General features: G+C 39.0%; 1 protein-coding gene across 6 annotated transcripts in view; it reads left to right on the top strand.

The window, feature by feature from the left end:
- The window catches only part of LOC110167606 (teneurin-3-like), a 595,717-nt gene that overhangs the window by 410,017 nt on the left and 169,207 nt on the right, over positions 1-16,493 (top strand). For all 6 annotated transcript variants that reach the window (XM_055158090.1, XM_055158089.1, XM_055158088.1 and 3 more), the window contains 2 exons: positions 976-1,170; positions 13,700-13,900. In XM_055158090.1, coding sequence (XP_055014065.1) covers positions 976-1,170; positions 13,700-13,900 — 396 coding nt within the window. The remainder of the gene's footprint in view (positions 1-975; positions 1,171-13,699; positions 13,901-16,493) is intronic.

Genomic DNA, 16,493 nt, shown 5'->3' on the forward strand with positions numbered 1-16,493 from the left:
GTTCACCCACTCTAATCTGATGGAAAACAGCTCCAGAGATGGAACGATCTGGTGCCACCAGCTCCCACGAATTCATCTGGTCCAGCACTGTGTGGATGCCTGAAAACGCTGATACACTGATGTAGGTCTATGCACTGCGAAGTAATTCACGACCAAAACACTAAGTGGCTAGAATATATGTCCATTCATATATACGGTCTATGTGTACGACCTGCAGACGTACAATCTCTGAAAAGTTTAACATGAACCATCTCCAACATGATAGAAGCACAGAACGGACTCACCATCAGCAGAACACCCCTCTGTCACAGAAAGAACACTTATAATCCACTGAGTCATGTCCTTTAGTCTGACAGAAGCTGAACCGCATCAGGGCACAATAGCGAGCTGTTTTTTGAGCGCTTAGTTTATGCAAATTAAGTTTAATTTCTGTAAAATGTAAACAAATAACACAAAAAACACAGTGGAGCACTTCCTGTATTAACAAATGACATCACAAGGTGGAACAGAGTGTTTTTCATTCAAGAGAAGAACACAGCATCAGTATGCAGGGTTTGTGTGTTAAATGTGTGTGAATGAAACAAAACACAACTCCAGGTATGTCTTTGATAACAGAGAATAGCGTAATATCTAGCTCACATTTACTCAGCTGCAGGTATTTCATTGCTGTAAAACATATAGAAAATGGTGTGCTGGAATTGTGAGCGAGCTTGCTTCTTCACAGATCTGACCTGCAACTTGGCCTGGTGGCACCATGTGTATGTCTTAACAGAGATAGATCTAAGTTTAATGCCACTGTGTGAAACATTACATAAATTAAATAAATAAATAAAATGTGTGAATGAAACAAAACACTACTTTGGGCATGTTTTTGATGAGGTAACAACATTAAAACATGATTAAAAGTTCACAGGATTCACCCCATAGAACTATTGGATGTACACATTTTTAACTACCTATGTATGTTTTTTTAAGCGGCCTGCCCGGTCCTGTGCAGTGGCAATGGGCAGTACTCTAGGGGTCGCTGTCAGTGCTACAGCGGCTGGAAGGGCACCGAGTGTGACGTCCCATCCAACCAGTGCATCGACATCCACTGTGGGGGGCACGGCATCTGCATCATCGGGGCCTGCATCTGCAACACTGGCTACAAGGGCGAGAACTGCGAGGAGGGTAAGGAATCGCACTACCGACTCTGCTCCTCATAAAGCGTCACTGTAAAACCTGTGAGCCAAGACACCAGCTCTACTTTACTGTCAATTAGTGCTTCATTTATAAAACCAGTGAAGATGAACGCTGGGTGCAAAAAAGTGAGATGCCTTGCACAGTGACACAATGGCTATAGAATGGAGCAAAGAGTAAGGAATTGCACTACCGCCTCCACACTGCTCTTTATTAGTGCTTTATGCATTAAAAAACAGTGGACACAAACGCTGGGTGCAAAACAGTGAGGTGTCTTACTCAAAAAACACAATGGCTGGACAACTGTTGTTTGTGTTGATAGAATAATTGTAGAACCTCGCATTTGAAGGATTTATGTCTGAGCAGCAGCAGCGAGTTGTATTTCCTGATAAAAAGCTCGACAGCACATATCACCAAGCACCTATCTTACTGGCAAAGTAAAACTCCGCTACTGCTGAGAAAATAGTCCCTCAACCTGTGACGATTCATGCAATGCAAGGTTAGTTTTATTTCATTATTCTATCAACAGAGACATTCACATTGAGAGTCTGGTGTAATAAAATAGATTTGCTTCGGGTGTTTTGTGGAGTGGGTAAGTGTTTTTAGTGCCAGGATAACTATGGCCATTGACATGCACTAGCCTAGCACCAACGACCTCTGCAAATACAAGGACTGGATGGAATATTTTAAAAAGTGTCTCCACACGTCTCCAACACTCTGGCTCACTAGGAAATGAGGCCCTATGTCCAAAATTCCGCACTGTCCCTTTAATTCCATATCTGAATAAATGAAAACACTGAAAATGAACTATAACCTTTTTACATCAAAACCCCCTGTAAAATAATTTCAGCATTTTTAAAATATTGTTAAACATGAATGTATGTACCCACGCTTCAGTACTCCATAGATAAGGAATTATTCCAAAAGGACAAGACCAATAACTATGACTGTCTCTAATAATATCTCTTATAAGTTTTATAGTCACGCTAAAATGTTGAATATTTATTTTAAAGTTACACGCTCCACTTAAGAATTAACTACTAGATTTTCATTCACAAAAGGCACTGAAGTTCTTTCTGAAAACGGTTTGTGGCGGTATCAAGAGCGTTTCCGTGGTGACAGCAGAGATGGGGCGTGATAATGGTTTGGAGATAAGACTGTTACACTGTCTCTGGGGACAGTCTGCTGCACCTATTTCAACAAAAGAGGAGAACCAAAGAAACTCAAAGAGGAGGGGGGGTTCAGAAAGTACTGTGATCATCAAAAAGTACCGTATAAAAGAAATAACATGCATGTGTAGATGAATACTTGTATAATAGTGTATCGCTCGTTAGTAAGAGTGCTTGAATAAAGTATGAAAAACTACTTCAGTTTTGTCAATAATCTGTGAATAATTAAACCACTTCTGCTGAATTATTTTATTTGCGGGTCCAAGTTTTAAATATTTAAATTAATATCACATAATTTTAAAGAACTTGTCTCCAATCCTTTTCAGAAATTCCTATGACAAAACCCGTCGTCATATTCATCGTCAATACTATGCATGAAGTACTGGGGTCTAAAATCACAGTCACTTCATGAATCTACATCCAATTTTAGATTACTTCGACTTCGACTTAGACAAACATTATTGAACCACAAAGGAAATTATTTGGACACAGCAGCTCACACATCACAATATAATATAATAACAAATAGCAATCATATAAATGGCAATAATGAATTTAAAATAAGCAGCAAAAAGAGATAGCGACTTGTAGACAGACTAATAATAAAGGCTTACTCAGACATGTGTGAATGGAAAAAAAAAAACTCCAAGTATATTGAGGAAGTAACAACATTATAACATGACTAAAATTGTCAAAAAAAGAGTCATTTTTATGTAATATAGGACCTTTAATGTCAGGATGAGGCTTAAAGGTGCACTATGTAACTTTCTAGTAGGGGTCCGCTACCATGAGATGTTATTGTATGACCTTGAATGTTTTTTGTTTTTTTTGGTTGATGTTGTACTTAATTGACCTCCATTATCTATCAGCTACTCTTCCTGGAGACCAATGTTGCATGTCTTTGGGGGTTGAATGTTCCTCACTATGGCATTAAATGTATCCATCTCGAATTGAATCAGTTACAGGAAAACACATGAATTCATTTTTTTATAACTTTGTCGTTTTGAGGTGAAGGATACCCGGCCCAAAAAAAAAGGACATAAGACAAAATAAGACATAACAAAATATAAATTCAACACACAACAAACAAACAAAACTACAATAAACAACAAAACAACAATAAGTAAATAAAAAGAAGGGGTTGTTGTGTGTAGTACAGAGTTTCTCAATGCAGTGTTTGCATGTGTGTGTTTGCATTTTAGGGCTGTCTAATTTATTTTTTTAAATTTCATTTTAGCAACCTCAAAACACACTTACACATACAATACAATATACAAGCATATACCGTAATTTCCGGACTATTGAGCGCACCCGAATATAAGCCTCATCAACAAACTTTTAACAAAATTTAAAAATTGTACATATATAGGCCAACCTGAATATAAGCTGCAGGTGTCCACGTCTTCAAGAACGTTTTCAAGTTCAGGACCATTTGCTTTTATTGCCTCTGAAAGCTTTGGTCGTCTTTTTGCATTGAGTCAGAAAGTAGCAGCTTATAGTTAGAAAATTACGGTACATACACATACATGTTGACATTTTCCAACAAACACATGCATTCAAACTGTCATAGATCTGACCTGTAACTTGGCCTAGTGAAGTCAGCTGATTGTTTCCATACAGATAGATATGTTTAATGTCATACTGCGGAACATTCTAGGCATAGCACTAGCAGAAGACGGACCCTTCACCAGAAAAGTTACACAGTGCACCTTTAAGTCTTAGAAAATAGTAATTATAATAACGTCAGGATCATTTAGGTTTTCGTAGTTTCCAATTTGTGAAATATACAAATTGGAAACTATGAAAACAACAATCTCCTTCTCTTGAGTCTTTCATATAAATACAGTCTCTCTCCTCTTCACCTTCTACCACGGCAATAACATCTGTACCTGAAGCTACCGCACCAATCACTCACCAGGGACCAAAGTTTATCTTACTCATATATATTTTTTAACATTACCTTTATAGATTTTTTTGTATTATCCTATCTCCAAGAAAGCACTCCCCGTTAAAACGTGCTTTTCAAACCTCAAAAGCCACTTCTTGTTCCAATCTAACACAATGAAGTGCAGCCGTTCAAATCAAATGGTTCTGATTATGAAGGTGTGAAAGGGCCTTATTGCTCTGGTCAAATATTTCATTACTCCAAGCCTATCAAATCGTACAAACCTCCTTCCTGTGTAATATCGCGGCCTTGGAGGTGCTGACTGTCGCCCATTTGTAAAAGCTGTATTGTGGTCGGGGATTCATTTCCTACAGACGCATATGTGAACCGGAGCTAGCATGTGATTGCTGACAGGTCCTTGGCTAATCCGGGACCGCTAGCCGTACTACAGAACTCATTTCGGCTGCGCTGTGATCGATACTAATCTGGTGTTTGTCTATTGCACACATGCTGTACGCTCAGACCAACTGTGACACTGCACTGCAAAAATATACACGGGAGTGGAGATTCAAGGGCTGAAATTCTGCTGATCTATGTAATAATGGTGTTTCCTCATCACAAAAAATACCTGGAGTTGTGTTTTGTTTCATTCACACATGTTAAACACACAAACCCTGCATATTTAGGCTGAGTTCTTGTTTTTGAGGAGGTACTGCAACTGTAACTTTATTTGTAACGCACTTTAAAAACAACACAGGTAGGCCAAAGTGCTACAGAACATAATTAATAATAATAATAATTAAATAATTAAATAGAAAACAATAAAACAACATATGAATGAAAACAGAATCTAATAAAATGTCAACATCTCAAACTGTGTCAAAAGCCAAAGTGAACAAGTGTGTTACAACATTAAGGTAACAGCATTCTAACATGGCTTAAAGCTCAAAAGAGTCAATTTTGTGTTATAGATGATCTTCAAAATGAAAGTAGAATCGTAGAATTTCCATGATGACAGACCACAGAAATATGGGCTTGTTAGTGCACCTTTAATGTAGCCTGAAATAATGCATATAGAATAGACCACAAAAATTTGAAGATGCAGATCATATATGATTTCATTTTAATGACATTAATTTAAAGCAGAGGTCTCCAACATTTTTCCTCCGATGCCATACATTTTTTGCCATAAACCATTGATGCTCACAGTTAGGCATCAAAATGACATTTACAAAGGTAATAAGCTTTTACTTTATCAAATTTGAGTTGTTCAGTACAATATGTATAATTCATAAATCCCTTGGCGAGTTACTTGGAAGGAGGTGGAGACTTGTTTGTAGCTCCAGAGCCACAGGTTACAGACCCCTAATTTAAAGAGCCCATCTTCTGATATATGTTATTATGTAGGTTTCTCATCAAAAACATACCTGGAGCTGTGTTTTGTTTCATTTACACATAGTTAACACACAAACTATGTTTAATGAAAAACTTTGTTCCACCTTGTAATGACATGTGGAAGTGCTGCACAGTGTTTTTAAGATACACAGACATTCATAAGAATCCATCCATCCATTTTCTTCCGCTTATCTGGGGCTGGGTCGCAGAGGCAGCAGTCTAAGCAGGGACTCCCAAACTTCCTTCATCCCAGACACGTCCTCCAGTTCCTCCGGGGGGATCCCAAGGCGTTCCCAGGCCAGCCCAGAGACATAGTCCCTTCAGCATGTCCTGGGTCTTCCTTGGGACCTCCTCTTGGTGGGACATGCCTGGAACACCTCCTGAGGGAGGTGCCCAGAAGGCATCCGGAACAGATGCCCGAGCCACCTCAGCTGCTCTTGTTGACATGGAGGAGCAGCGGCTCTACTCCGAGCTCCTCCTGTGTGACTGAGCTACTCACCTTATCTCTAAGGAAGCGCCCAGCCACCCTGCAGAGGAAACTCATTTGGATCTCATCAATCTCATCCTTTCGGTCATTACCCAGAGCTCATGACCATAGATGAGGGTAGGAACAAAGATTAACTGGTAAATTGAGAACTTTGCCTTTCGGCTCAGCTCCCTCTTCACCACAGCGGTCCGATACAGCGACCGCATCACTGCCAGTGCTGCACCGATCCACCTGTTGATTCATGTTCCGAAGAATCATTTGGATCATTTCAGCTCTGAAATTGCCAATCTCTACTGAAAAAAGGTAAAAAGTAGCTGTTAATTTGAAAACTTCTACTTCATGATATCACAAGATGGAACAGAGCATTTTGATCTTTGGAGATGTAGACTCAGCCATGTGTGAAAGAAACACAACACAACTCCATGAGCTTTAAACCATGTTAAAATTTTATGTCCTCAAAAGCATACCAGGATGTGTGTTTTGTTTCATTCACACATGTTTCAGTAACCCTTTATTATCAGTCTGTACATTTCCAAAGCTCAAAACGCTCTGTTCCACTTTGTGATGTCATGAAGTGGTAGATTTCAAGTTAACAGCTACAATTTACCTGTAGTTCAGAAGAGATTCAAGGGCTGAAATGAACTTCTATCTTAGATGTGTGGAGATTAAAACATAGTGGAGCACTTCCTGTATTATCACATGACATCACAAGGTGGAACAGAGTGTTCTGAGCTTTGGAAAACTAATAATAAAGTATTACTCAAACATGTGTGAATGAAACAAAAGCCACATCCAGGACTGTTTTTGAGAATGTAACAGATATACAAAATAGTATAATATGAGCGCTTTAAAGTTGTAAATACTTTTGACGTAAATAACCAAAACGTTAAATTGAGTACGACTGTTGTTCCTGTTACTTTTAGAAAATGGAAGTACACAGATATAGTTTTGAAATGCTTTTGCAGTGTAATACGTCTTCCAGGTGTGTACAAATGCAAACAGAATGTGCTGTGAACGGCTGTCCGGGCCAATATGCAAATGAACAGGAGATCCCACAGGACACTAACCAGATTAGTTTCAGATTAGCTGGCACTAATCCTCCGCCAGTGTGTCCGTGGACAGAGAGAGAGGGAGAGCGGGAGACGGAGGGGTGAAAGAGAGAGGGACAGGGACAGAGAGATGCAGATGCAAAGAGAGAGAAAAAGAGAATGAGAGTGGATAAAGAGGAGATAGAAGGAGACTGAAGGCGATAATGACAGAGAGGGAGGAGAAAAGGTGAGAGACAAGGAGATAGAAGGAGAGTAAAAAGAGAGAGGGACAGGAAGAGAGAGAGGGAGGAGAGAGAGATGCAGATGAGAGAAAAGGAGAGAGAAGGGAAGGGAGACAGGGAGAGTGAGGGGGATGTAAAAAGAGAGAGAAAGGAAGGAGAAACAAGAGAGAGGAAGGAGAAATGGGAGAGAGGAAGAGAAAAGAGAGAGTAAGGTGGATGAAGACAGAAAAGAAGAGAGAAGGAAGTGAGAGAGACGGCAAAGAGAGATAAAAAGAGAATGAGAGTGGATAGAGAGGAGATAGACGGAGACTGAAGGCGATAAAGACAGTGAGAGAGACGGAGATAGAAGGAGAGGGAGAGCGGGGAGTAAAAAGAGAGAGGGAGAGAGAGAGATGGAGGAGAGAGATGAAGATGAGAGAAAGGAGGAGAGAAGGGAAGGGAGACAGGGAGAGTGAGAGGGATGAAGAGAGAGAGGGTGGAGAAAGAAAGGGGAAGAGAGATGAGAAAGAGAAAGTAAACATGAGGGGGGTGAAGAGAGAGAGAGAAAGGAGAAAGATGAGAGAGGGAGAGGAAAGAGAGAGAGAGGTGGATAAAGACAGAAAGAAAGGAAGTGAGAGAGAGGGTAAAAAGAGAGCAAGAGGGAGGGAGAGAATGTGAAGGAAGGCAGACTGAAGGCGATAAAGAGAGAGAGGGATGAGAAAGGGTGAGAGAGATGGAGATAGAAGGAGAGGGAGAGCGGGAAGTAAAACGAGAGAGGGAGAAGGGGAATGTGAGGAGGGATAAAGGGAGAGAGACGGGAGGGAGAGAGGAGAGAGGGGTGAGAGAGGACAGAGGGGACAGCGGTCGTTCTGTGGGTTAATCCCATTTGCAGCTGTTGAATCTCCATCTGATGTCAATGATGGTTCATGTGAAAGACTTTCCAGTGAAACTATGTCATGTATTCTGTTTTAGAACAACTCATCAGCATCATCAGTCACCGTATTAAAGGCTCACTGTGTAACTTTTCTGCTCGAGGGTCTCCAACATTCTATTCTCTGTGGACATGTTATTGTTATGCCTGGAATGTCCCTCAGAAAAACATAAACCAAAAAAAAAGAAATAGCATCTTTTACCTGATACTTGTTTCCAGCTCCTACAGATGAATGCTGCTATTGTGTCCTTAGGCAAGACACTTAACCCCCCTCATCCCTAGGGTCTGTGTACACTGGTGTGTGAGTGGGCGAGTGTTTCCTCGATGCCTTGAAGTTGAAAAGGCGTTACATAAAAATTGGATCATTTACCATTTTAAGCAATCGAAAACCTGTAAGTGAATAAATACAAGATTTAATGCCTCACTGTGGAACATTCCAGGCAATGATAATAATAACATCTCATGAGACACGCAGATGGCAGACACCCAGACAAAAGCAGACAAGTGTTGACAAATAGTGTTAATGCGTGTACTAAATCAAGGGGTACAATGTTATGAAATCAAATTGAATGCTGCCATTGTGTCCTTGGGCAAGACACTTAGCCCCCCTCATCCCTAGTGTGTATGTGTACACCGGTGCGAGTGGTTTCTTGATGTAAAGCGCTTTGAGTGCATCGAAGTTGGAAAAGCGTTACATAAAAATTGGATCATTTACCATTTTAAGCAATCAAACACTTGTAATTGAATAAATACAAGATTTAATGCCTCATGGTGGAACATTCCAGCAATAATAATAATAATAACATCTCATGAGACACACAGATAGCAGACACCCAGACAAAAGCAGACAAGTGGTGTTATTGCATGTACTAAATTGAGGGATAAAATGTTATGAAATCAAATTGTGTGTTTGTTTTTTTTGTTTTTTTCAGGGCCAGTTTTAGATTGGGAAATTGGTTAAATTTCAGTTTTGATAAAGACCATGGAGGATAATGAGTAGCGAACTATTGCTATTGCAAAAAGCTGTTTTCTATTTCTACCACAGAACAGAAACGTTGTATAAGAAAATATATAAATGTGTAAATTGGCAAATATTTGAAGAAAATCAGTGGTACATAGATGTAATTAGTTGATAGCAAAACAGCCCATGTGTATATTCATTGTGGTTAAATACAAAATAGTGTAAACGTGTAGCCCCATTTTATATTTTTCTGTATGAATTAGGGTTGACAAAAGTATCGAAAATCAGCTACTAATCGATACTAACACTAATGTCCAAACTAGATACTTTTTTGAACAAGTATTGACAGTAAAAATGTCACATTCACAGGACAGAAATGAACCGTTCTTGAATAGATTTACAGTGATCTTGAGCTAAATCAGAACAAGTATAAGAGCACATACACCCATGGAACACTATGTGACCTACTGGGACAACTGAGAGATTACACAGATATAAGACGACATGCAGTGTGTATACGTGCACATCAGTATCTCGGTTATTAGCCATATCCCGGTTCTGTCAGTATTCAGGATACTGCGTATACATGCGTGCTGAGAAACTCATATCCCTGTATACATCAAATGGAGTGTCCCGGTTTCTTGACATAATCTTACAAATGCACAAGTGCAACATTTAACTTTATTTAATTTAATAAACCAGGAAAAATACAAACCATGAGCACCTTGGAAGCTCGGGAGGTTCCTAACCAGCGGTGAGGAGCTATGAGATATCCCACAATCCACTGCACAGATCAAACCGAACACTGCAGCAGATTTTTAATTAAATTATTCAGCATAAATAAACTCAACTTGACAACATATAAACCATAACCACATCAGCCTGTTCGATAATATAATTCAGATTTGCAGCATTTGTTCATGTTTTACAGAAATGAAACTTAAAACCGCATGGCTCATTTACATAAACTGTTAGTGCTAATGTAACTGTTAGTGCTGATAAAAACAGCTCGCTCTTTGTGCCTAAACGACACGACTCAGTGGATTATATCTGTTTTTTCTGTGATGGTAAGTCTGTTCTGTGCGTATATCATAGGAGATATTTCATGTTTAACTTTTCAGTGATCATACGTGTGCAGGTCATACGAGTGCAGATTTGTGTGCAGGTTTAGCGCAGGCATTTCACTCATGTATGGTCACTTTATTTATGTTGGTCACTTTATTTATGTTGGTCACTTTATTTATGTTGGACACTTTATTTATGCTGGCTACTGTTATGAGGAAAAGACTGAAAAGTATTTGTCTGTTGGACGCATGCGCACTCAACTTTATGTTGCAGTATTCGGGATACTGTGTAAACATGTCACAGTATCCCGGTTACTATCGTAATATACCAGTTACAGTATCCCGGTTTCTCATAACCGGGATACTGCTTTATTCGGGATACTGAAACCGGAATACTGCGTGTACATGCACCATGACGAAACCGGGCTACTCAAAAAACCCGATCATAACCGGGATACTGATGTACATGTATACGCACTCATGGTAATATAAACAAAAGTACTAACATTTAAAATTATCATAGTATCAGACTCATTATTAAGTACTGAGTCTATTTCTTAGCTTGAAACACTACTCTGAACACACATCAAATGCAGACTGATAATAAAAAGTACCAAGAATTGCAAAAGATTCCTACAGTGTGAAAAACCTCTTTTGTCACAGCGGCTTTGATTAGCAGCCCGTCCCTCGCTCTTTGTAACCAGCTATAGACCGGGAAGCGTCCAATCAGGTTTAGCGTTTATTAACCCCAGCTGCCTATCTCTCTCTGTACATGTGGGGACCCTAACATAAACCATATTACACAGGTTCAGTATTACACAAGCAGGCCGTTTTTCTTTGGTTTGGGTAATATGTGAAACAAAAGGAGGGATGCGGAACCAGAGCTCATATCATTAAAACATGTCCAGCAGGGCGGTGTGAAATTGAACTTTGCATATCGAGCAAACAGACTACAAAGGTGTTGCTAACAGAACCGGCTCCCGCTGTCACAACCAAACATTTCAACACGTATAGCTCAACCTTTTTGGTCTTTTTGTGTATTTTCTATAGTATAATTCATCTGCTTGGAGATCAACAACTCAGTCCACTGTTCTGGAGTTACTGATAGAAACAATTTGGTTTTATATAATGGTCTTTCACTGGAATAATTTGACCTGCGCTTTCTGGGAATAATAACAAAATGACACCTACACACACCAAACTTTACAACCTCATACTTAACAAGATTTTGACCTATTCTGATGTAATTTCAAGTCTGCTTTGTTAGTTTAACAAAATGAAGCATCAGATTTAATTTACTCAAATACTAAATAAAATATCCAAAATCTCCTCTGTGTATTTTTAGTATCTAAAACAGGAGTCTCCAACCTGTAGCTCGGGAGCCACCAGTAGCTCTCCACTCCCTTCCAAGTAGCTCGCCAAGGGGTTTCTGAATTATATGTATTGTGCTGAAGGGTTAAGTAAAATTTGTTGAATTAAAAGCCTTTTACTATTGTACAATGCATCATTTTGATACCCAACTTTGTGCAAGTAATAAATGGATAATGGTTTTTGTTTTATAGGCATCTAACTCAGGGTGATCAGATTTTCAAAATAAAAACTGGGACACCCTCGGTTTGTGGTGGTTGGTAATAATACAATTGTGAATCGAATGAGTAATCAAAGAAAACGTTTCTGCACTCGGCCCATTTATGACTAACATGAGTCAGTATAGTCACATTTTCTTTGTGTTTTGGTCATTTTTGTCAGCAGCTTTTCTGTATTTTACCAAAACAAATGACAATTAGTGGCTCTCTTTACTGTTGGCAGGGATCACATTTGTCAAAAATAGTGACACCTGGGGCATTTCTTGTATAAAACTGGGACAAATCACTGGTTTTGTATAAATCTGCTTGGACAGGGGAGACAGGGCTCTAAACTGGGACTGTCCCGGGTAAATAGGGACGTCTGGTCACCCTGATCTAACTGTGCCTCATCAAAGTCGCACTGTGGCTCTTTTATATACTAAATTCCTCGTGACCGCTAAAACTAGTAGCTCTCTGGCATTTTTGTTTTGTAAAAGTAGCTCATCGGAGGAAAAAGATTGGAGACCCCTGATCTAATATGTCAACAAAAAGAAGCAACTGTAATAACTATAACAACTACAATATTGTCAATTTGGTCATTTTTTACACATAAAATGCCTTGTATTTATATGAAAACATAACATGACGAAAAACTTGTAATACGTTTTTTTTCTCACATGTTCTTTTAAGTAAAACTACAGAAGAAGTTTCAAAATGATATCTCGTAATTTCTGATTTTTTTCTATTCACCTGCAGTGTCTCACCTACTGCACTAACTTTCGAATAAATACAAGATAGATAAGAAAAATGCCAAACTGTGGAATATTTCATGCACAGGATGCCTCCATTGCAGACTGTAGTTGGCAGACCCTCTACCAAGACACACTTTACACCTTTAAATCACCCTAATCCCACTCCATTCATTTTCACACACTTCCCTTGTTCATCACATGTGACATTTTATGGTTTTCTGGGCACATTCTCTCCAGAGTCGAGTGATACAGACATCTACAAGTCCATACGTTCTGTTTCTTGGCAGCAAACCTCGAGTGAGTCAGATTATTAAGGGCATTTTAACATCTTCATTTTTATCTTGTGCAGCTCTTTGTATATACTACTACATTTATATCTATATTTTTTTCTTCTTCTTAAACATTCTCCATCTTCCTTGAAAGTGGTTGGAGGCTGGAGTGGGTTGGATTGATTCCCAGTGGATAATTCTATTCAGTGCTGTGCTATTTTAAAACATAACATTGGTTTTCTATATTCTTGGTTCCGACTGCTTGTTATAGCCTTAAACCTTCGTCTGTCAACCAATTTTCTGACAAAACTTTTGCATAAATCTAAAATAATCATTTACTTTGCATGTTCTTTTTTCCTTTAATGTGTTTTTTATTGCAAACAAAACATAGATTCTACCTGTGTGAGTGGGTTTTGCCTCTCTGCAGATCTGCCCTGGCCTAGTGGCATCAGATATGTCTCCAGGGAAACATTTAATGCCAGATTGTGCAACTTTCAGCAAAGCAGCACTGCAAATTTAAACTAGTTAGCATCCTCAGTGTCTGTGCCTATTCTGTATTTCTGTGTATTTCTTCAAGTTATAAAACATGTTAAAAAAGGCTTCAAGGTATAACAAATAAATAATCAGTATAGTGAACAATTAATGACGTCAATTTCTTCTCAAAATATTGTCTTTAGTTAATTTAAAAAATAATAATAATAATAATGGTTCTCACATTTAGCTCAGGCTGTGTATTTGTTTTTGTCTGATGTTGTATTTGACATTGACTCATCTTGTGTTTGTCTCCCTCTAGTGGACTGCATCGACCCCAGCTGCTCGGCCCATGGCGTGTGTATCCACGGCGAGTGCCACTGTCAGCCGGGGTGGGGCGGGGCCAGCTGTGAGATCGCCAAAGCCATGTGCCCCGACCAGTGCTCCGGCCACGGCACCTACAACGCAGAGACCAACTCCTGCACCTGTGACCAGAACTGGACCGGACCAGACTGCTCACTGGGTATGTGAGAAAACACAACAAAGGAAAACAAAAATATACCTGGAGTTGTGTTTTGAGTAACCCTTTATTATTAGGCTGTCTACATCTCCAAAGCTCAGAATGCTCTGTTCCTCCTTCTGATGTTATGTAGTGGTGGTTTTCAAGTGAACAGTTTCCTTTTACCTTTAGTTCAGCAGAGGTCTGCAATTCCAGGGCTGAATTTATCCAAGTTATTCAAGTGAAGGTGTATGGAGTTTAAAAACACAGTGGAGCGCTGACATCACAAGGTGGAACAAAGTGTTTTCAGTGTGAGAGAAGCACTCAGTCTAAATATGCAGGTTTTGTGTGTTAAACATGTGTGAATAAAACAACTTGATGAGGAAACATTATAACAAAGATCAGAAAATAGTGTAATCTTTAATATTTTACAGAGACTGATCATCATGACAATAAAGAGAAAGAGAAAAAAAAACACTGATTACATGGAACATAAGTAGGTGAAATGTGGTAGAATAAAATAAATACAGCTTCATGTGTAGATTGTGTAGACGTGCAGTTGTTAGACTTTTTGCTCAGTATGTTTTGAGTCTCTGCTATGGTTTCTGATGGGCATGATTGGCAGGTGGACAAAACAATCAGACAAAGGCATGGTCTGTCCATATCAAAACAAACATGGAGGTTATGGACCTCAACAGGTCCAAGTCCCACTTCTATGTATGTCCTGGTTCTGGAAGTAAAGTCATTCATTATTCATTTTCCTCATAGATATTTTGAAAAATTCAAATATTAGGAGTTCAGAGGCATCACAGAGACTAACCAGCTACAGGGAAACTGTCTTATATCCATAACAAGGTTGTTTTAATTCTGAAAAGCACATTTAAAACTCAATATTCAGCTAAATGCTTTAATAACTGAGCAGTGCATGAAGTTTCAGAAAATGATTTTAAATACAATTAGGTCTTGTGGTCATTAGTTTCCACAACACGGATTAGCCCTGAGCAAGCTTTCAAACTTTTAATAATAATAATATATATGTATATTTTACTAAAAGTCTTTGGGGAAAATAATGACAAATTTTCTTTCAGAACCAGGGGGTGTGCTGGGCAAGACAGGTTTGATTAGTACTGGGAAGGGAGACCAGTGGACAGTAGTTCTAGTGTAATCTCTCGTTGTGTTCTTAGGCAAGACACTTCCCCCTCATTATGAATGTGGAGTGTGCATGAGGCTAGTGGTGGTACAAAAGTATCTTAGTCTCTGAATAATGCACTGTAAAACTTTGGGTGTCTTGAAATACAATACACTGTTATTATATGTATTAGATAACCCATTAGGAGCACAAATGATTTCACAAAAACAGTGGTGAAACATATTCACTCCAGTTGATAGAATTCAGTCTTCTTATGTATCCATTGAAATGACTGAAAAGCACAAAAAGAAAATCTAGTTAGTTTCCCATGTGTCACTGAAATAAACAAACCCAATACGGACAGATACTTATTGACCACATATGACCCTAGAATAATGAAGTTCATTTTACAGATGCAACCCACATCACAAGATTGCTGTTTGCATTTCCACACATACAGTATCTAGAATACCTTATTGGCCTCTTAATACTCTATTCAAAACAATATTGCTCAAGGAAAACAGATTATGCTAAATGTTAATGTAAACAAACTGTTGTGAGATGATTTGTGTTTTTAGTTGTTGTTGCATTTGGTGTCTTAGGGCGATTATTTTCGAGCTAAGTTGTACTGTACACATCCAGTTCCCAAGCTTTCATATCTCTCACACATTATCTGCTTTTCTGTCTAAAAGGTCAGTAATTGCTTCAAGGAGCAAAAACGCATTAAAAGCTTCACTGTGATTCTCAACATTTCAGAATCGCTGCTAAAACTGCACCACAGCCAATAAAAACCAGGCTCAAACTACAGCGCTCTGCTCTCAAGATGTCTGACCGGGAGTGAGGGAGATGGGCCACAGCTGTCTGGTTCAAGTGTGCTCTGAAGTTACAAGTCTGAGGAAAAAATGAGATAAGAAACGAGGTCTATCACAATAAAAATACATTTGAACTATGTTTTAAAGTGTGAATAAACATCCGAACTCCGCACACAACCACTTTTCAAATAGAGCTGCTAAACTGGGCAGTACTGGGCAGTCAACTGGACAAAAGTTGTATAGTTTTATAGACATCCAAAAGTTCTGTGATCAGGTTAGTCTTTTGTGATGTCACCAACTACTTGAAATTTCAGAGTAGAGGTCTGCGCGGGACTGAATTTTCAGTCCCACTATCGGCTGCACCCGCAAAGAATATTGCATCTGAGATATTTTGTCCCTCCCCCGCCTGCAAGTCCTACAAGATGGGGATGTTTGCTTTCTTAAGCTCTATCAAACACAGAGAAGCGGAAAGGAACTGTCGAAAATGTGCACGAGATTAGACCACATACGCAAATTTTGTCTGCTTAAAATGTTTTTATTAAGGCTAAATGAAATATCCAGCACAAATTATGCATGATAGGCAAACATTCATCATTTGTATATTTTACTTTACAGTCATATTTAGTTTGCGGGACTGCAGTTTATCATCCCACCCACCCACTCCTGCATTATGCAG

The sequence above is a fragment of the Boleophthalmus pectinirostris genome, unplaced genomic scaffold (genome assembly GCF_026225935.1).
Source record: "Boleophthalmus pectinirostris isolate CB_2022bp ecotype Guang Dong unplaced genomic scaffold, ASM2622593v1 HiC_scaffold_22, whole genome shotgun sequence".
NCBI classification, from domain to species: domain Eukaryota; kingdom Metazoa; phylum Chordata; class Actinopteri; order Gobiiformes; family Gobiidae; genus Boleophthalmus; species Boleophthalmus pectinirostris.